Genomic DNA, 19,699 nt, shown 5'->3' with positions numbered 1-19,699 from the left:
ATGACATGGGTGTGAGCACTGAACACAAGCTCCCAGAGCCAACAACTGGACCTGAACATTCAGACCTGTGAGTGTTTGGACCTGTGAACATTTGAACCTGTGAATGTTTGGACCTTTAAATGTTTGGGTCTGTGAGCATTTTGTCAGGGCGTTGTAGATGGCGGACCCACATGCACAGCACAACACAGCTTTGATGGTGATAAGAGGATAGTTTATTCCAGATACAGAATCCAATTCAGGCAGAGTCATACACGGGAGGTTCTACGAGGTTAAACAAGGTCAGGCAGAGACGGCGTCAGGGACAGGCAAAGTCGTACACGAGAGATGGATTTACTATACCAAAACGTCGGGCGTCGGATCGTGGTCAGGCAGCCAAGGTCGGTAACAGGCAGTAGTAGAGAACCAAGGCAGACAGGGACTAGGCAGGCTCGGAATCAGAGGTCAAAACAGGATGCACGACAAGACTAGACTAACGAACACTGGAAAGTGGTGATAACACGAGGTGGAGCTTAAATACGGAGCGGACTGATAGCAGATGAGATGCAGGTGTGGATAATGAAGACCGGTACAGACAGGGAACAGCTGATGATGTGGTGTTAACAGGAAGTCCTATAAAATAAAGGCGGCTATAAAGCCAGGACGTGACACATTTGGGCCTGAAGGTTTGAACCAGTGAACGTTTGGACGACTGACTTGGACCTGTGAACGTTTGAACCTGTGAGTGTTTGGACCTGACCAGGTGTTTGTTGGACTGTGGATGAATGCGTTGCCATCTAAGTTAAAAACTTCCTGCCTATTACTGTAATTGGAACCTGTGGCTGCTACAGAGCGCGTCTGTCCTCTGACCCGCTCCACCGACTTGCACCTTTCCCTTATTTACTGGAGCTACAGCCGCCGGTTGACGGCCTCTGTCGTCTCGTCACATTGTCGGTCTCCGTGCGCTTTTCTCCTGACATTTGGACGTTCTGTTTTGGTTTTGGATTATCTGAGGATTAGCGGTTGTTTGGAGGCGTCCACCCTCAGTAAGCCTGTTGACTCAGTGACCTGCCTGCAGCCTGTCTCTGCGATTTAAGGGATGTGAGGAGCCACGCCTCAATCAGCCTCTTTCACGCTTAACCTGAAAAGAGCTTTGAGCTCTAACAGACCGGCAGCTCGTAAACTTTAGGTCAGGTTTCATGTGTGTTTCAACCAGCAACACAAGCAGGAGCAAACCAACACAGTGTTTAACGGCCTGCTGTAAACTTGTTTGATTATTGTTGATGTAAATGTGACCCTGAGAGTTGCCTCAGACACACACTCACACTCGGGGTTTGTCATCATTCCTTCTAGTCCAGGTTTCACAGCTGTGGACGAATGGCCGGTCACCAGCAGCTGCCACAACCCAAAAGGTTTAGACGACTGCTATGCGTCAGCCTTGTGATGGTCCATGTTTCCATCCTGCTGTTCTGGAGCTACAGGTGAGAGAAGCGTTACTACGTAACCAAGTTTCTTTATTCCACATGGAACATAATGAAGTCTGACATTTGACTTCATCAGACTCTTAAGTATTTGTAACTTGAGTTGTGCTTTTTATACTGACCACTAACAAATCTGTATCACCTATTGTAACATGAGGCCATCCACCACTTACTGTTTGACCTGTTTCTGTCTAAAGTGAGACCCACAGCAGTCCCTCCGTCTCCTCAGACCAGCACCACAGCTCGTCAGCTCCGCCTCCAGCCCAGGGACCGCTTGGATGCCAACCTCTGGTTCCAAGACAAGCAGGTGATTTGTCCTGAACCCTGCTCCGTTGTGTGAGCAGCTTTAAAGTCTTCATCTCTCGCCTGCAGAGCCGTCCTTCGTGGCAGTGAACGGTACCAAGACGCTTCTGATATCAGCTTATACAGAACACCGCACAGGAAGGAAGGAGGTACAGCCGATGCCAAACACTGGTGAAGGTCACATGGCGTCTGCTTTCCAAGCATCTAGATCAGGTTACTGACACAAACTGTGCTTCCGTCTGGTCCCAGGTTCGTATCATCGCTGTGGTCCTGAGGAGAGAAGCTGTCAAATACCACTGCCTCCTTCAGTGCCAGGGCCAGCTGCAGCAGGTCCGAGGCTCCAGCAGCGTCCATGCCGACCACTTTGACTTTGAGTATGGGACGGCAGACATCATGTGTCCTCTGCCTGCAGCCTGCCAGACGGCGTCGCGGGTGGCCGTGCTCTCTGCGGCAGCCAAGTCTGAAGGTTGACGCTGGTGGTCCCTAAGAACCGGCTGCATTATTGTTGTTGTTGTTGTTGTTAATATGAATGTAATAATAATAATAATAATAATAATAATAATAAATATTTTTTATTATTATTATTATCATCTCATCAGCTGTTTTCTCTAATTGTAGACTCTATGACATTTCTGGAGGTAAAGAACCAGAGGAAAAGCGACTCCTTTGCTCACAACTTCACCGTCTGTTTCTCTGTAATGTTTGAATTCACCAATGTGCTGCAGGTAACACCACTTCACACGGTTTGTGCTCCTAGTGTGAACAATTGTAACGCTTGTCTGCTTAACCGTAGCTGGTCCAGAGTTTGGAAATGCTGCGCTTACTGGGTGTGAGCAGAGTTGTGGTGTACGTGAGCAGCTGCAGCCGTCAGACATGGGCCTTACTGAACCACTACACACAAACAGGTGTGATGTAGAACTAGTGGGATAAACTGCAGCATGTAAACGTAGTCTAACGCTGACTCTGACCTTTTGTGTCCGCTCAGGGCTGGTGGAGGTGATTCCTTGGTCGTGGTCCAGGTATCTCAATGTTTCCCGGGGCTTTATACCTTCTCAACACCCTGGCGACATCCACTACTTCGGCCAGATCCCTGCTCTCAACGACTGCGTCTACAGATACATGTACCAGTCGAGATACGTGGCGCTACAGGATGTGGACGAGCTCATCCTGCCCCAGACGGTGGACAGGTTTGTTTTTAATGGATCACCCTCTAATCCTGTGTCACGATCTGGGTTTTGTTTTTTGTTGTTTCCTGTTTTATTTTGTAATACTTCCTGTTCAGTTGTCACGTCCCGGTTTTAGATCCGCCTTTATGTTGAAAGGACTTCCTGCTACGTCACATCACAGCTGTTCCCTGTCAGTACCGGTCCGCATTATCCACACCTGCACTTCATCTGCTATTAGTTCACTTTGTATTTAACCACCACCTGTGTCCTTAGTTCCCCGCCAGATCGTTGTTTGTGTGTTTCCTGTCATAATCCGGTTTGTTGATCCTGCCCTACCGTGTTTCGTGAACCCTGTCTTGACTGCTGATTTTGAGCCTGCCTGATCCCTGCCTGTCTTGTCTGCCCTACTTTTCTGTTCTGCCTGTTGCCGACCTTGCCTGCCTGACCACGATCTGACGCTCGACGATTCTGGTATTGTAACCCCCTCTCGTGTATGAACCTTGCCTGTCCCTGACGCTGTCTCTGCCTAACCTGGAATAAACCACCCTTTGATCACCGTCAACCTGTGTTACGCTGTGCATTTGGGTCCTCATCCGAGCGTCCCTGACAGAACGATCTGGCCAGACTTGGACCCAGCCAGCATCCAGCCTCCGTCTAGGTCAGTGACTGTTTTTGTTTCTTGTTTTGTTTTTTGTTTTTTGGCGACGAGTCCCATTCACCCGCGGGGAGAATGGAGTTTTCATGCGCCGAGCTACCCAGCGATCTACGCCAGTATTTTTCGATCCTCGTGGAGGATTACCGAAGGGCGCCCAACCCGGAAGCCCAGCGCAGCGCCGTGGAAGTGGCGGTGTGGACCCTAGAGGACGAGGACGGCGTGCTAGAACGCTCCAGTGTCCGTCACCTCTACGAGCAATTGTGCGCGCGGCTTGGGGAGTTAAGCAGCGCACTCCGCACCACACCCGCCTCCACGCCGTCCGCTCGGGCCACGCCCAGCTCCACGTTTACTCCGCTGGGAGGACTTCCTGCACTCGTGCGGTCCCCTGTCTCCGTGGTCTCCAGCTCAGCCGTGTTCCGTTCAGTCTCCAGCTCAGCCGTGTTCCGTTCAGTCTCCAGCTCAGCCGCGCGCCGTTCAGTCTCCAGCTCAGCCGCGCGCCGTTCAGTCTCCAGCTCAGCCGCGCGCCGTTCAGTCTCCAGCTCAGCCGCGCGCCGTTCAGTCTCCAGCTCAGCCGCGCGCCGTTCAGTCTCCAGCTCAGCCGCGCGCCGTTCAGTCTCCAGCTCAGCCGCGCGCCGTTCAGTCTCCCTGTCGGCCAAGTAGAGGTCGTTCCAGTCCCTGTCGGCCAAGTTACGGCCGTTCCTGTCAGTCTCGGAGTGGCAGTCCCGGCCGACCTCCAGGAGGGGGTCGCGCCCGTCGTAGTTCCTGCCGACCTCCAGGAGGGGGTCGCGCCCGTCGTAGTTCCTGCCGACCTCCAGGAGGGGGTCGCGCCCGTCTGCTCGGCTCCGGCCGCACCTGCATCGGTTCCTGGCGGCTCGGCTCCGGCCGCGTCTCCACGTCTGTCTTTGTCTCTGGTTCCTGCCTCGTCTCTGTCTCTGCTGCCGGACTGGTGGCCTCGCCCTCGGCGCATCCTGCTGCTTGGATGGCGCTGCCTCCTGTGGCGCCGTCCGCCTCAACTCCTCAACCCCCTGGATCAGCGTCCGCCAGGAGGACATCGCCGTTCGGGGGGGTCCCCGTGGACGCTGGCCCAGCCCAAGGGCACTGGGTGTGCCCCCCTGCCTCAGCGGCGGCTGGGCAGGATCTCGCCGCGTCTCCACCCGCCTTAAGAGGGAGCAGCGAGACGTCGTTGTTGTTCATGCGTCGTGGACTTTGTTCTTGTCTTGTGGACATTCATGTTGGTTTTTCTTGATTATGGGACTCGTTCTGGTTTTGTTTTTTGGGTAGGTCCTCTGGTCTGCCGTGTACGGGCGTGCGTTTTGTTTTGATGGGGGTTCCCGTTTTTCCCTCCCCCAGTCCACCCTCCGCCCGCCCTGTCGGTGTTCCGTGCGGGTTGTTTTTGGTTCTTGCCCTCCGCCGGTCCTCCCTCCGCCCGCCCTGCTCGGGTTTTTTTTCTTTGGTCGTCTGGAATCCGCCCTTGGGAGGGGGGTACTGTCACGATCTGGGTTTTGTTTTTTGTTGTTTCCTGTTTTATTTTGTAATACTTCCTGTTCAGTTATCACGTCCCGGTTTTAGATCCGCCTTTATGTTGAAAGGACTTCCTGCTACGTCACATCACAGCTGTTCCCTGTCAGTACCGGTCCGCATTATCCACACCTGCACTTCATCTGCTATTAGTTCACTTTGTATTTAACCACCACCTGTGTCCTTAGTTCCCCGCCAGATCGTTGTTTGTGTGTTTCCCGTCATAATCCGGTTTGTTGATCCTGCCCTACCGTGTTTCGTGAACCCTGTCTTGACTGCTGATTTTGAGCCTGCCTGATCCCTGCCTGTCTTGTCTGCCCTGCTTTTCTGTTCTGCCTGTTGCCGACCTTGCCTGCCTGACCACGATCTAACGCTCGACGATTCTGGTATTGTAACCCCCTCTCGTGTATGAACCTTGCCTGTCCCTGACGCTGTCTCTGCCTAACCTGGAATAAACCACCCTTTGATCACCGTCAACCTGTGTTACGCTGTGCATTTGGGTCCTCATCCGAGCGTCCCTGACATCCTGCTTTCAGGTTCATACAGAACTAGAAAAATTGGTATTTTTCTTTCTTTATTTCTCTTTTTTTGAATAAGAATGTTTATATTAACACAAATGACTTTACTTAACTTTTGATCTTCACATCAGACTTTCAGTTTCATGATCAACATGATCACTGGTTCTTAACAGCATGACACATCATAAAAGTATTGTGTATCTGCAGCTAGCTTCTCGTTCTGGTTAAATGTTTTTTATTGTAATCAGCTGGTCGGAACTATTGCCAATACTGGAGAAGAAGTACGGCGCAGACAAAGGCTACATGTTCGAGAACAACGTGTTCCCCATCACCATCCACAAGCTCCCTCCTGCCTCCACAGCTCCGCCCCTGCTAAGCCCCACCTGGCACAATGTGACCGGCGTGAACATCCTGGCTCACCTGTACCAGGAGCCCATCATCAAGGAAACTTATAACTGGAACTTTAAGGTCATCGTGAATCCGCGAGCTGTGTTTACCCCGACGGTTCACGGGCTGCTCAAGTCCCAGAAGGGCTGCGCCTGGGTGGACAGGACCATAGCACGCATGTATCACACAAGGTAGATGGCCCTGATGTATGACATTGCTGCTTCAAGTATTACCCAGAGACATAATTACAATTGTTACAATTCACAGACCTGCCAAACAACCCAACTTGAAAGCAAAGCAGCTGATCTATGATGACAGGTTGTTGAGCTTTAGCAAACGGCTCATACCTGCAGTCAACACCACGCTCAGACAGAGTGGACTCATCCCACAGCAGAACACAGACCGACATGCTGTAGGACCTGTGGTGGAGAAGTCCATCAAGCTTTGGACTCGCGTACACAATTGGTTGCACATCGCTGGGACCAATTAAACCCAGCCTTCTGCAGGATGAGCTCAGATGAACTTATGATTTTGTTATTATTCTATCTAACTTTAATTGTGAGAGTAAATGACATTAATGATATTGCAAAGGTTCGGTTCCTTTTCTCTTTCTGAACATGCTACACACTTATTTGTCATCTATTATTTTGATACTAACCAGAAGATTTACCGCGCATGTTTACCTTGACAACAGTTGCCACAGTTCTCCATTTTACCAATAGAGGACAACAATACATTTAGGTTGTACCGCAATTTTTTCAACTTTGTTGAGAAAATCATTTCATAAGGCAGGACTTTAAAAATACATTGCTATATTATTGACTAATAACTTCTTTCTAAAATACACTTATTAACACTCCAAGAGGACTCATGACCACTTTTAGCATGGAGACACACAGCGCATGTGCTGAACACAGCAGTGAGGAAGACCACCCTTCCTTCCACCGAGAGCAAAGGAGAAGATCATTAGTGACTCTAACCAGAGCTGTTTCTGTGCTATGATGTTTTCTAAATCATGACTAAAAATCTTTGTACAGGTTATTCTTACTCAGGTGGTCAGATAATTGTTTAGCCTATTTTTCAAGAATCTTGGAAAAAAAGGGTACATTTGAAATGGGCCTATAGTTGGCTAGTTCTCCACGGTCCAGAGTAGGTTTTTTCAATAAAGGTTTGACCACAGCCACCTTAAAAGCCTGTGGTACATAGTCTTTATGTAAAGATTGGTTGATTTGACTTAATATGGATGAGCTGATTAAAGGTAGAACTTCTTTCAATAATCTGGTTGTGATTGAATCTTAAAGACAAGTGGACGACTTGGAAGTGTTGATGTGTTTCACGGGGGCCTGGCTGCGTTAACACTGACCCAGAGAGTTTCCACACGTTATCCTCATCGCTGATTACCACCTCCACCCCCCACACAGTGTGTGGCTGGACAGAGGAGCACCTTCAGCCACAGGCTGATCAGTATTAGGTTCTCCACGGAACGCCAGCGGAGAACCTTCCTACCGGTACCATCAGTCTGTACAACTCCTCCTCTGCCTGGAAGGGTTGATCTTCATCCATGCAATAACATGTATAATGCAACTTTAGCTAGTAATTAGATATGAGTGTGTGTAGAAGCATTAGCATTCTTATTTTTAATCTCCCATAGTTCTTGTTTGTCCCTCCAACTGTGACAGCAACCAAAGTGTGCAAAATAATTTCCCTCTGGGATTAATAAAGTTTTTGGAATCTTGAAGCTTGTTGGACTGTTTTTTTTTTTGGCACCTTCTGTCCTAACAGTTCACATTTTTATAAATCCATACACAACCAAAGCATTCTGTCACACTCCCCTCAAAGGACAGTTTACACAACACTCAGTATTGCTTAATACTTGTGTTGCACTTTACATTATTTAGTCTGCGCTGCTAAATACTTCATATACATTTTTCTGTTTAGCAAGAATGTGTTGTCTTGTGTTCTATGTCTGTCATCGTTGTAGCACTTTGATCCAAGAGGAACATTGTTTGTTTTCATTCTACATGACTCTTTAGATTGAAATGACAATAAAAACTTTGTAACATTGAAGAAACCTCAAAACCTAATCAATTGTTCAATCTTTTGAATACTTTTACTTATTCATTGTGTAAAGGTAGTTTTACTCCAGCAGTGTGTCAGAAAGCTGATAATCATTAGTCGTTAATCAACTAATAAATCGGTTATTTAAAATTGTGTGTTGTTCCTTAAATAGTGAATCAGCTCAGCTGAATCCTGTTGAATGGAAGCAATAAGCAATGAAGTACAGTAGAGCACAAAGTCACATAATTAATATACATACGGGCAGAGCCTGAGAACTAATAACGTTGAAAACAGAGCTGACGTTAAGCAAACAAAACTACAAAACCCAGCAGCATCTGCACGGAACGTCGCCGGAAGTGAAACACTTTGGTATAAAAGCATTTCCGCGTCCTCTAACGGTCCTTTCCTGTCTACTGCCCAACGAAGATGGCGGTGCAAATCTCCAAGAAGAGGAAGGTTAGACCCGATGAATCTGCGTTTTCTTGTTGCACACAGCGGCTTTTAGGTTGAAATAGGGTCATGTGGAATAGAACACAAGTGCATCGTCTTTGGTTTTTGGTTAATTGAGCTCGTTCGCCGCCGTTTCGGGGAGGATTAATCCAGATGCTGGCGGCGCTGCGTCCTCCTCATTTGGCCCCTAACATAGTTCTGTGCGTCGCCTCCAGATTGGGTCATAACTCGGTGGTGTCAAACATGAGAGCAGTTCAAAACGTGTTCGAGTGTGTTTAACAACACAAGTCGCTTTGTTAGACTTAAAGCCACACGAAGTTTGTGCTCGTCCCTTTTTAGCAGTGTGCGCTAGTAGTAAAGGCTAGCTAGCTTAGCCACCGGCAAGTATTTCAATAAATGAGCAGAAGCTATGGGGACGGGGTAGTTAAAAGGCTTGTAATTTGGAGACTTTCTAGAACTAGTGAACAGGGCACCAGAACCTGAGACATGACCGATCTGGACGCTCCTCTCCTGGTGGACGGAATCAGTAGAGTGATGCATCTCCGTAATCATCGCTTCTGTGCTTCTAGTGGTGTTAATGTTTCAAATAAAATGGACCAAATCATCCTAGTCTAGTTAATTGTTTCCATCTACTGAACTTGTTGAGCCATGTCTTTTATCAGGTGTCTTGATTTGAGTCTGTTTTGTCCTCAGTTCGTCTCAGACGGCATCTTTAAGGCCGAGCTGAATGAGTTCCTGACTCGTGAGCTTGCTGAGGATGGCTACTCCGGGGTGGAGGTGCGTGTCACTCCAACCAGGACTGAGATCATCATCCTCGCTACAAGGTGAGTGAAACTGAATGATGCAGTTTGTTCATCATTTGTTGTATTAAATGATTTGTGATTATTGAATGAGTTCTGACTTTATGTTAACAACCACAAGACTCACTAAAATAAACAAATACACACAATTTACATCAAGGGGAGAAAATAGACTACAGCGGATGTTTGCTGACGGGTGATTTTTCTTGCATGAATTTGTGTAAACTTACTGCTTTTAGGACCCAAAATGTTTTGGGAGAGAAGGGTCGTCGTATCAGAGAGCTGACTGCTGTGGTCCAGAAGAGGTTTGGCTTCCCCGAGGGCAGTGTAGAGGTAAGAATACTTTATTTCACAGGTTCAGTAAAGGGTATATTCATATACAGGATAGTGCAGATGGCCATTATTATGTTGATATGCTGATTTATATTTTTACAAATTTCTTAGTTATTGTTCTTGTTTCAGCCTACATTGAGTTAAGTTATAGTAGTTTTAAACTTGTTTACAGTTGAGGCAAAAGGGAAAAATTACACAATGTACAACAATCCAGAAATTGTCTTCCCTTCTGTGATGATATGATGACGAGACAGAACATGACTCACTGGTTCTGCAGTTGCTGGTTCAGGTCCATGTTCTGTGGTCCTGCTCCAGTTCCTCAGAGCAGAGGTCTTTCCACCTGAAGACACAGAGGCATTTGTCAGAGAAGGGTTAAAGCGCCAGGGGCGTCCTGGACTTTTGCTTTGTCGAAATAGAACGGAGCACATTAAATGTATCTACATATACTGCGGTTTAATGAATATCAACTTACCTTCTCTTTCAGCTGTATGCTGAGAAAGTTGCCACGCGTGGTCTGTGTGCCATCGCTCAGGCTGAGTCTCTGCGCTACAAGCTGCTGGGAGGCCTGGCTGTGCGCAGGTGAGCAGTGCCGTCAGGCACCGTGGATTCATTTCTGAAGCACTTCATGAAAGATGATTCTAATTAGGTCACAAGGTGTTTTTCTATTACTATGATAGTTAATAAGCTAATAATAATATTAATGGATTCCTTCACATTAAAATCACTTAATTTTAGTACAACCTCAACATTCAGGTTGGTTCATCCAATGCCTAACCCACTTACACAACGCATGTCCCTTCAGTGATGAGACGATGACGAGTCAGAACAGGGCTCATACTGGTTCTGGCAGTTTCTGGTTCAGATTCACGTTCTGTGGTTCTGCTCCAGCGCTTCAGATCAGAGGGGCCACCTCAATTGACGACACTGAGGCATTTGTCTGAGAAGGGTAGACGCAACACCAGTGAGCCGTCACAAAGTGGAAAAATACTGAACAGAGTCGGTGGCTGGGAGTGAGACTATCCAGAGAAGCTGCTTGAATCTGTTAAAGGCAGAGAGGAAGTTGTGTTCTTAAGTTCTTTCTCATCCCTTTCAGAGCATGCTACGGAGTACTGAGGTTCATCATGGAGAGCGGCGCTAAGGGCTGCGAGGTTGTTGTGTCTGGCAAACTGAGGGGTCAGAGGGCCAAGTCTATGAAGTTTGTGGATGGCCTGATGATCCACAGCGGTGACCCAGTCAACTACTATGTCGACACAGCAGTCCGCCACGTCCTGCTGAGGCAGGGTGAGGGGCACGGACATTACACACTAAACTTAGATTGGTGTTGAGCACTCTGAGTCCTCTGCGCTTAGATAAAAGCATTGTTGTTGTTAGATTTTAATACCCGTGTTGACCGTCAGGTGTGTTGGGCATCAAGGTTAAGATCATGCTGCCCTGGGATCCTAGCGGTAAGATCGGCCCCAAGAAACCCTTGCCCGACCACGTCAGCATTGTGGAGCCCAAGGAGGAGACCCTGCCCACCACGCCCATGTCTGAGCAGAAGGGAGCCAAGCCTGAGGTGCCCGTCATGCCGCAGGGCGCACCTCTGCCCACCGCATAAGAGGGTGAGAGGAGAGTCCATCATCCAGAGCGTGAATGAATGAAGCGGGTGGAGTCTAGCGTCCTAAACAGGAGGCCCACTTACGCAAGTTCCTTCAGTGATGATACGATGACGAGTCAGAACGGGGCTTATTCTGGTTCTGGGGGTTTCTGGTTCAGAGTCACGTTCTGTGGTTCTTTCCGGTTCCTCAGAGCAGGGGCTTCTTTACAGTTGAAGACATTGAGGCATTTGTCTGAGAAGGGTAGAAGCAGTACAAACCCTTCGCTTCTAATGTTTACGTAAAATAAGAGTTAATTCTTGATCTGTCTCTGCAGGTTTTGAGCCGTTCGCCAGATGGAAGCAAGACCCTGATTTTTGTGTATAAAAATAAAATACAGAAACTATTTATTGTCCTTGAGTTTGTTTTGCATATGGCATCAAATGAAGAAAAGGTTACAAATCACATAAATTTAAATTAAGGTCCACTGAAGTCATAGCTGCATTTTAGTGAGTCTGACTGAAGACGCTTCATGATTAATGATTAAATTAATGATTGATTAAAAAACAAAGTTCAGGGTTTGAAATTGTTCTAAATTAAATCTTCGGGCCCGTTTCAAGAAGGAGGTTTAATAAACTGAGTTTAAACTCAGAGTTGACTTACACTGAGTTTGCAAACCTGGAGTTTTCGGTTTCAGAACAGGTGACAAGAGTTGGTTTAAGCAACTCCGAGTTGATTGCCTCAGTTACGCGCGTGCACCGCGACGATACAAAGCCCTGATCAATGGAGTGAAGATATTACGAGTCACCATGGCAACAGCACAACCAAAGACGTCCGGAAATGGATATGATACGTCAAGCAAATAGCGACTACGAGCCTATTTTCTGTAGAAAAAGCAACACGGCTGCAGCGGCGAAAGAGAAAGAATTAGCTTAGAAGAAAATAGCTGCTTGAGTCAATGCGTAAGTTTACATTTTAATCATACACTGTTCAGCGTAACTAATTGCTAAATGTTAGTATTGTTGTTATATTATTACTTTTAAAGTAAGGACTCATCTAAGGAGTTACTTCAGTCATTGCATAAAATACCGATTTTTGTATGAATTAAAAGTGCAGTGTTATGTCTATGCATTTTTAAATTCCTGTTGTGGTTGATGTGGGATTTGTAAAGTAATGATAATTGAATAATCCAATACGTTTTATGGAGAGCAATTATTACATTAATCTAATTAGGTTTTTAAAAGTTACCCAAAACTCATGTAATAATATAAGAATTTAATTAATTTTTTTATGTAGGCGCAATCCTGCAGGCATAGAAGAACGTGGCTAAAAATGAAATATGAAAACAATTCAAACAGGTATAAGGCACCATCATGACATGGGTGTAGACTACCTGACTTTACGACATTTGACATATAAAATAACTAAATAGCATGCAGAGTATAGCAGTGCAGCAGCATTTTCAACATGGCTGTAATGTTTTCACACAGTTAAATCATTTGACTTCTACTCAGCCAATAGAAAGTAGGCAGAGGCTCGAACAACTGGTGGAGGACCTGCACCTCCACCTCTGACGCATGCAGAGGAGAAGGCCCTCAGCCTGAACACTGTAAAGCAGAGGCTGAAGGAATTCCTGGAGGGAGTTCATGAGAACCAGTCACTCCCCAGGATACAAGTGCATGTGTAAAATGTAAGAGGTCTACCTATATATTTGATTTTTTACATAGCCTACTTTTGATATATCCATTTCTTAGGCTCTGGGTTGGGTTCTTTGTTGGTCTTAACAGATTCTGATGGTAATATGTGAATCTTCCTGTCACAACAGAAGCCCAGGATGTTGTAAGTATACTATTAAATAAAGCTTAAATTATGATAAGCAGTATTATAAAGTGTAATATTAATACAGTTTATACACATCACATGATTTCTGATGTTTGTGTTGCGTAGCCTAAAGGATGTAACTTGATCTCCAAGTATAGTGACTTTATTATCTCCCCTCTGCCCCAGAGTGTGAAAGAACAGCAGGAGGAGGTCAGTCACATTCTGCTGCACAGATGCACACAGTCAGTGATGTTCAGTAAATGCCAGAGTTCAATTCTGTAAGCGTAATCAGGAACTATGCCATGTAACTCTAAATCTTCTGTATTTTCAGTTACCAGTTAAGGAGTTGTATAAACTAAATCTCAAGGAAATGTTATACTTATATATACCAGATTGAAAAGACAGATCTAGAAATTGAAATTCTCAAACAAAAGCTGGAGATGAGTGTATAGTTAAAGGTGAATTGTATGAATTATTGGAAGAATCATAAAATCTAACAATTGCCTCTGTATTTGTAGGAAATGAAGAAAACCAAATAAATTATGATTTGCATTTATTCAGTTTCTTTTATTGGTGGTTGTGATGGCTGATTAAGATATTATGGCAAATCACATCTCTGACTGTCCATCCACTCTGCAGATTACCATGATGGAAGGAGTCTCCTCAGGGTCTTGTATTTGTAAGGCAGGGTTTTGCTTCCCTTTAATAATTGCAATATTGTGGAGAACAACACATGCCACATTAATGTCACAGGCCCTCAGGCGTTTCCCTGAGGTGACGTAGGCACTGAAGACGTGCTTTCAACAGACCTATGGTCATTTCCACCCGGGCTCTGGTTCTGCAGGGCCACATTAAAGCGCTGCTGGGGGCCTGCTTCAGGCTGGTTTTAGCACACAACTTTAAAAGTTACGAACTTTTTCCCAACGCATGTATTTTATGTAACTGGCTATAATACAAAATAAAAACATGGACGTTTATTAGGATGTTATTTCTGATAACGGGACAGTGACGTCCCAAGCAACGGCTCATTCTGCTGCTTCTCCTGGAGCCAGAAATGCAACAACTCGAAACGGTTTATGCAAAAACATAAACTACGATAAAATAAAAAGAAACTTTGCCAGATGCCAAGAACCAAACATATGTATTTATACATTTCTACTATTTAATGTTTGTCAATAATATTTTAAAACGTATTTCCTTAGTTTAGCCATATTACTTGTAGTTAATTGGACTTTACAGTTTTATATATAACAAGGCAGAGTGAGACCTCTGCTCAGTCCTAGAGGATCAGGTCCGGGTTAGGCCACGCCCCCTTGCTCCAACCTGTGGAGAGGTAGTTAAGAAGTTCTCGCGCCAGGTCAAACACTGGAGACGGGATGAGTCTGCCGGAATTCAAAGCACCTCAGAAACAGTCCGCGCCCGCGGTCCCGGTAAGAGATATTCAGCTTAGTGTCGAGTAGCCGTGAGGACGGAGGTGAACGTTCACCTGCCGATCCACCGGACAGGTGGACGTGGGCGTGGTCAGACGGACACTGAGAAGCCGTCGCCTTTTCCTGATGGGCTCATATGCACTTTTTCAGCACGGTTTTCCGTCTTTTTGCCAGAACTTTATATAAACTCGGGATATTCGACTAAAACAAAGTATCTTCTACTGACACCCGTGATTGTGTGCCTTGTGGTTTCCTTCAGCTGTCGGTGACTCATGCTGACGCCCAGATCAGAGCACTCAGGCTCTGTAATGTAATGTAATGTATTAATGCAGGAGTTATAGTTACACTATTTTACACAATTACTATCAATGTTGAATAAACGTCTCATTCTCATCAGCATCTAAAGTAAAAATCTGAGTTTCCACAGCCTTCAAACGCAATGACATGAATAAATTAGAACTTTAATTTTCATCCTATTAAGAAACAATTAAGCTATTTCACATAATAGCACCTGATTTTTAGAGAATTACTTTTTATTACTTTTATTACTGCTATGACTACTAGGGATGACTGAACTCTTTCCTCAGCAACTTCCTGTGCAGTTAAACGTCGGCGGGCGCCTGTTCAGCACCACCCTGAGCACCATCAGGAAACACCCCGAGTCCAAGCTGGCGGAGATGCTCCGGGCTCAGAGCGACGCCACGGGATGCTGCTTCATCGACCGCGATGGCTCCCACTTTGGAGCCGTCCTGCAGTTCCTGAGAGCAGAAACACTGCCCACGGACAACATCAAGGAGGTGGGAGTCAGTTCAGCGGAACGGGTATTGTCTCCTTCCACCACATGATCCCGTGTGTGCGTGTCTGCAGGTTCATAGAGAGGCCGTGTTCTACAACATTAAGCCGCTGATCAAGCGTCTGGAAGAAAGTCCGCAGCTGTTTGGAGAGCTGGTGGGACGGCAGCAGTTCCTGGCCAGAGTCCCACACTACAAAGAGAACATAGAGGTCAGAAATCAGTGGCTGTGCTCCGAGCAGAACGCTTCAACTCAGTGTCCGTAAACCCATAAGAGCGGCTTTAACCAGTTCTGCAGCGATCAGCGTCTTGTTTCTGTCTTAAGTGTTGTTGTTATGGCTCCAGGTGCTGATTCGTATCGCCAGAGCCGAGGCCATCGCTGCGCGACACTCCACCATCATGATGTGTGTCCTGCGGACGGAGGAGGATCTGGGCTCCTATGACAGCGCCGTCAGCAGCCTGGAGGCAGATAAGGAGTCTGTGGTGACGTTTGGACCCTGGAAGGCCGGTCCCTCGGTCAAAGACCTGCTGGACTGTGTTAAGATGGACATCGAGAGTCAGGGCTACAGGGTGAGCATCCAGCGCCACGTCGTGGACAAAGGCTTCGGGTTCCGGACATACAACTTCTTCTACAATCTCATCTTCACATGGTGGTGACGAGTGGCTTCCTCACATAGAAAGGAAAGCACAGCTTCTGTATGTGATGCATTTTAAATAGCTCAACACCCTGAAACTACTGGTTACAGTGAAGCTTTTTGTGTAATGTCACTGCACATAATCTTAAATAAAACACTGACTACCCAGTAAAACTCAACATCATAAACTGTCAGAAGTGTCCACGTTGTGTTTTCAGCTTCCTTTAGCAAATAAGTTGTGAAACTCAGTTCCTGAGAAGAAACCGAAGCTGAAGCAGCACGTCAGCGGAAAGCAGAGCGGTGGCCTACGACCCCCCGCGGAGCAGAGCCGAGCCGAACATGCCTCCAAACCACTTCCTGCCGCAGTTGGCAGTGGTACCATGAGTCCTGCAGCCTGAGCTCGCTGGGTCTGACATAAAGTCCACTGTGGTGCATTTGTCATTGTTTGCGGCTGAGCTCGTTCTTATCATTTACAGAAACTGGGACATTAAAGTAAAACCAGACGTACTCCACAATTTAGCTGTTAAATGACATTTTATTTCTGAAACGTTCATTCTCAACTCAACAAATCCCACGGGGAGCAAGAGGCTCCATCCACAGTGGGAGGACACCAGTCAGGTTTACTGGACACCAGCTGCTCACACTGGGTCCAGAGCAAACACACTCAGCTTGGTTTTGCTTTCAGACATGAGCTCCTGCGTGTGTTCCAGTCTGACTCTATTTGTTCTAACAGGAACTTCAGTCTGGCCCCAGGAAAGCATTAGCTCCCACTGTGGACGGGCAGAGGCTTACGTGCTCATGCTGGTCTGAAGGAACATGGTCATGGAGCAGCGCCTGAAGCGTGGGAAAGGTGGCCTGAGAAATCAGGCCAAACGAGCGTCCTTCCTGTGTTCAGAGAAGCAGGTGTGGACTAGCTGCAGTTTCTTCACCACAATCAACCCGCAGAGAAAAGTCTGACTTGCATTTCACACCCTGGAAAACGTCGTTACACAAGTGACCTGATGTTTGCTCCCTGTGAAAATCCCCGCTGCTCGAACACACCCCGCTGCTTCAGAGGAGGGGGGGTCAGACGCTGGGGGGACATGTTGTGTCAGGTCAAGTAACAAGCGAGTCAGAGTCCTGGACGTTGTGACAGTGAAGCTGCTGTAGGTTTGGATGCTGGGAAACGTCATGTCCTCCTCCCTCTCTGGTGGAGGCAGATGGACTGCTGCTCACTGGGATGTCTTGGCCTCTGTAGAACCCCACAATGCTGGGAAGTTTGTTCTGTCGCGTCTCAGACGTGTTTGTGAGCAGCTTTACTTGGTGTGTTTACATTTTAAGTTGTATGTGTGTCTCATGCCTGAATCACAGTGACCTGAACGGTTTCATCTGCGTCCCTGCTGACGTGTTTGTCCTGTTCAGCTCCGCATGTCACAGGAAGAAGAGGCGTCAGATGCTGTGGAGGTGAGAACCAACATGACGCTGCTGAGAGTTCTGCTGTTCTGCTGTCTGCTTCACACAGGTCCTGTGCTTTAGATCAGAAACGTTCTGAGATGGAACCGAGCCATTCATTTATGTGTGCATGAGAGATGAACTAATTTGTTGGTCCGTTAGTCCAGGTCTCTCACACGGATCCTGCCTTGGATCTATTTAATACCTCATAGTGTCAGGGTCGACTTCTGTCACAGCTTGTGCTGTTATATTCTCATGTTTGATTTCTGTGTATTTAAAGGTGTGAAGTGCGACAGAGACGCGGTGTTTGTGTACAGCAGACTGAGAGGCAGCGCCCTCCTGCCCTGCACTGCTCGGCTTCACTCAGACTGCTCCCTCATCAGCTGGACCTTCTACAAAGGTGGTGATCGGAACATTAACGAGGTCATCGGGGGACAGGTGAGCGACTCGGCCAGATCCAGCCGCTTGTCCGTCACATCCAACTGCTCTCTCCACCTGCACGACCTCAGGGTGGACGACGCCGGCTCCTACGTCTGCTGGAGACAAAGTCATAGCATCGCCAACGTTTACCTGTCTCTCCTCACCATCACTTCACCTTCCACACTCACCGACCTGCAGCCTGGAGGGAACCTCAGCCTGAGCTGCGTGCTCTTCACCTACTATGATGCTGGGGGCTGCAAGTCATACTCCAGCGCATTCAGCCTAAGCTGGATGGACGAGGACGGGACGCCGCTGCCCACAGACGGCAGGTTGGCACTTGTTGCATTTTAATTAACCAAACAGATGCAGAAATGACATTTATCAGGATAAAAACAAGGCAGTTAAAATAGTTCTAAGCAAAATAAGCATCTTAAGTACAATGAAAACTAACAATGCTGGACTATTTTTCACATTTCAGGAGTTAAGAATTTTACAATTAACTTAAAAAAATATAGTGTGTAGGACTGGTATTTAGTTTTACTGGTTATAAAATTGTATCTTACGTTTCTTTGTCTCTAATGAAAAATACGTCTGTTACTGTTTTTGGTTACCGTATTTGGTTTGTCGTGTTTGTTTTAGTAAGTTGATCGTATTTTTTCTTTCCAACATGTTAGTCCAGTTTTTATTCATTAGACGAAGCTTTTATGCTAATATTCAGGAACATGTCAGCGCCACAGTGATGCTCATTTGTGTATTCAGTGGTAGTGAAGCCTGTCTGAGCATCAGACCGTCTTTTACTGAATCAGCCCATATAAAGTAAATAAGATCAGCTGGATTATTTGGATAACTTCTCTCCTCCTACTGTTCATAAAACTCCAGCAGTATTTCTGACAGCTGTGTCATCTGTGCAGGTATGAAATTGTTGAGCAGACTCGCTGCAGCGTCTTGCTAGTCACAACTCTGCAGAGGGAGGACAACAGCAGGAGATGGAGGTGCCAGGTGGAAACCTCGGAGAACAGCAGCGCCGTGTTTCAGGATTTCTCCTCCATCTTTCTGCTCAACCGCCCTCTCGCTGCTCAGACTCCAGGTTCTCCTGCCACCATGCATTGTCCAGTTGAGCTGCCCATTAGCCGCATTGTGCTCTGTGCAGCTCTGCCAGTCATGGTGATTGTAGTGAGCCTGTGGTCACGGAGAACAGGCAAACATCTGGCTAAAACATCTGCAGCTGCCACAGAGCTCCAGGAAATTAACAGTTAATACCTGGTTTTCAAATCCCACATGGTCTCAGACACATGTTACAGATGTGGCGGTAACAGCAGCAGGATTATTCATGTGTTTCAGTATGTTTGACAGAATGTATTTCTGTATAGTGTAAAAGTTATATTGTAAAACTGTACTTTTATTTTTGTTTTTTTTTTGTTTTTTAAATGTGTAATCATCACGATTGATAAATGAAATTAACCATAAAGGTAAACACAAAAGGAAACAAGTCTCTGCGTTAACGTCCAGATCATGTATCAAATGTAACACAGAACCTGGAAAATGACACAGTGAAGAGAACACAACACAGTAAAGCAAAAGTATTCTACAAAATACCACTTCGACTGTGACTTGACTTGGAACATTTAGAGGTTCACATTTGGATTTTTTCCTTCTGTCATTTTTACTGACAAATTATTTTTGTTGGCCCCTAATTCACTTTGAATGCTTCGATAGAATGGCTGTAGGGAACCAGTGACAAAACACAAACTGTAAAGATCGCCTTTTAATCGTTGTCCCAAATATAAATTACAAAAAGAAAGGTGGCGACCTGTTCAGGGTGTGCCCTGCCTCTCACCCTACGGTGGCTGGGATGGGCTCCAGCACCCCCGCGACCCCTATGGGAGTAAGAGGGTGGATGGCTGGGTGCATATTTACCAGCTTCCTGGTTTACATTCCACTGCAGACGGTGGC

At 46.5% G+C, this 19,699-nt stretch overlaps 4 protein-coding genes and 3 non-coding genes across 9 annotated transcripts; all 7 read left to right on the top strand.

Annotated features, from left to right (window-relative positions):
- Positions 1 to 96: 96 nt before the first annotated feature.
- Positions 97 to 8,312, top strand: LOC114868716 (uncharacterized). The gene is made up of 10 exons (XM_029172532.3): positions 97 to 717; positions 1,330 to 1,457; positions 1,655 to 1,764; positions 1,830 to 1,909; positions 2,010 to 2,226; positions 2,379 to 2,485; positions 2,554 to 2,665; positions 2,746 to 2,947; positions 5,866 to 6,195; positions 6,272 to 8,312. The coding sequence occupies exons 2-10, from the start codon at positions 1,354 to 1,356 to the stop codon at positions 6,492 to 6,494; spliced, it is 1,485 nt and encodes a 494-aa protein (XP_029028365.3). The 5' UTR covers positions 97 to 717; positions 1,330 to 1,353; the 3' UTR covers positions 6,495 to 8,312.
- Positions 8,313 to 8,363: 51 nt separating this feature from the next.
- rps3 (ribosomal protein S3) lies at positions 8,364 to 11,625 on the top strand. The gene is made up of 7 exons (XM_029172198.2): positions 8,364 to 8,518; positions 9,206 to 9,336; positions 9,552 to 9,645; positions 10,130 to 10,224; positions 10,739 to 10,926; positions 11,043 to 11,246; positions 11,557 to 11,625. The coding sequence occupies exons 1-6, from the start codon at positions 8,489 to 8,491 to the stop codon at positions 11,240 to 11,242; spliced, it is 738 nt and encodes a 245-aa protein (XP_029028031.1). The 5' UTR covers positions 8,364 to 8,488; the 3' UTR covers positions 11,243 to 11,246; positions 11,557 to 11,625.
- On the top strand, positions 9,872 to 10,016 carry LOC114868762 (small nucleolar RNA SNORD15). The gene has a single exon (XR_003788073.1). It is a non-coding gene; the product is annotated as a small nucleolar RNA SNORD15 (small nucleolar RNA).
- On the top strand, positions 10,442 to 10,591 carry LOC114868761 (small nucleolar RNA SNORD15). Its single transcript, XR_003788072.1, has one exon. It is a non-coding gene; the product is annotated as a small nucleolar RNA SNORD15 (small nucleolar RNA).
- Positions 11,335 to 11,483, top strand: LOC114868760 (small nucleolar RNA SNORD15). Its single transcript, XR_003788071.1, has one exon. It is a non-coding gene; the product is annotated as a small nucleolar RNA SNORD15 (small nucleolar RNA).
- Positions 11,626 to 13,753: 2,128 nt separating the features above from the next.
- Positions 13,754 to 16,074, top strand: kctd14 (potassium channel tetramerization domain containing 14). 2 transcript variants are annotated; one of them, XM_029170855.3, is made up of 4 exons: positions 13,754 to 14,470; positions 15,073 to 15,267; positions 15,338 to 15,472; positions 15,606 to 16,074. In XM_029170855.3, exons 1-4 carry the CDS (start codon positions 14,417 to 14,419, stop codon positions 15,915 to 15,917), a joined length of 696 nt encoding a protein of 231 aa, XP_029026688.1. In that variant the 5' UTR covers positions 13,754 to 14,416; the 3' UTR covers positions 15,918 to 16,074. The 2 variants fall into 2 exon arrangements, with proteins under 2 accessions (XP_029026688.1, XP_029026687.1); XM_029170854.3 differs by having other exon boundaries at positions 13,758 to 14,470; positions 15,058 to 15,267.
- A 135-nt stretch (positions 16,075 to 16,209) lies between these two features.
- Positions 16,210 to 19,409, top strand: LOC114867818 (uncharacterized). Of its 2 annotated transcripts, none has more exons than XM_029170852.3 (4): positions 16,210 to 17,197; positions 17,297 to 17,396; positions 17,607 to 18,075; positions 18,658 to 19,409. In XM_029170852.3, exons 1-4 carry the CDS (start codon positions 17,051 to 17,053, stop codon positions 19,001 to 19,003), a joined length of 1,062 nt encoding a protein of 353 aa, XP_029026685.1. In that variant the 5' UTR covers positions 16,210 to 17,050; the 3' UTR covers positions 19,004 to 19,409. The 2 variants fall into 2 exon arrangements, with proteins under 2 accessions (XP_029026685.1, XP_029026686.1); XM_029170853.3 differs by having other exon boundaries at positions 16,210 to 16,798; positions 18,658 to 19,408.
- The last annotated feature ends 290 nt before the right edge of the window (positions 19,410 to 19,699 follow it).

Source organism: Betta splendens, chromosome 13 (genome assembly GCF_900634795.4).
Source record: "Betta splendens chromosome 13, fBetSpl5.4, whole genome shotgun sequence".
NCBI classification, from domain to species: Eukaryota; Metazoa; Chordata; class Actinopteri; order Anabantiformes; family Osphronemidae; genus Betta; species Betta splendens.
Note: the sequence above shows the minus strand (reverse complement) of the source record. Positions and strands in the feature narration are given on the sequence as shown.

Bases quoted from the DNA above. Each gene is read 5' to 3' on its own strand.
- LOC114868716 (XM_029172532.3), top strand. From the start codon at position 1,354: ATGGCCGGTCACCAGCAGCTGCCACAACCCAAAAGGTTTAGACGACTG. The intron at 1,458-1,654 runs GTGAGAGAAGCG...TTCTGTCTAAAG, and splicing joins CTGCTGTTCTGGAGCTACAG to TGAGACCCACAGCAGTCCCT. The intron at 1,765-1,829 runs GTGATTTGTCCT...TCTCGCCTGCAG, and splicing joins TCTGGTTCCAAGACAAGCAG to AGCCGTCCTTCGTGGCAGTG.
- rps3 (XM_029172198.2), top strand. From the start codon at position 8,489: ATGGCGGTGCAAATCTCCAAGAAGAGGAAG. The intron at 8,519-9,205 runs GTTAGACCCGAT...TTTTGTCCTCAG, and splicing joins AAATCTCCAAGAAGAGGAAG to TTCGTCTCAGACGGCATCTT. The intron at 9,646-10,129 runs GTAAGAATACTT...CTTCTCTTTCAG, and splicing joins TCCCCGAGGGCAGTGTAGAG to CTGTATGCTGAGAAAGTTGC.
- kctd14 (XM_029170854.3), top strand. From the start codon at position 14,417: ATGAGTCTGCCGGAATTCAAAGCACCTCAGAAACAGTCCGCGCCCGCG. The intron at 14,471-15,057 runs GTAAGAGATATT...CTCTTTCCTCAG, and splicing joins AGTCCGCGCCCGCGGTCCCG to CAACTTCCTGTGCAGTTAAA. The intron at 15,473-15,605 runs GTCAGAAATCAG...TTATGGCTCCAG, and splicing joins ACTACAAAGAGAACATAGAG to GTGCTGATTCGTATCGCCAG.
- LOC114867818 (XM_029170852.3), top strand. From the start codon at position 17,051: ATGCTGGGAAACGTCATGTCCTCCTCCCTCTCTGGTGGAGGCAGATGG. The intron at 17,198-17,296 runs GTGTGTTTACAT...TGTCCTGTTCAG, and splicing joins TTTGTGAGCAGCTTTACTTG to CTCCGCATGTCACAGGAAGA. The intron at 18,076-18,657 runs GTTGGCACTTGT...TCATCTGTGCAG, and splicing joins CCGCTGCCCACAGACGGCAG to GTATGAAATTGTTGAGCAGA.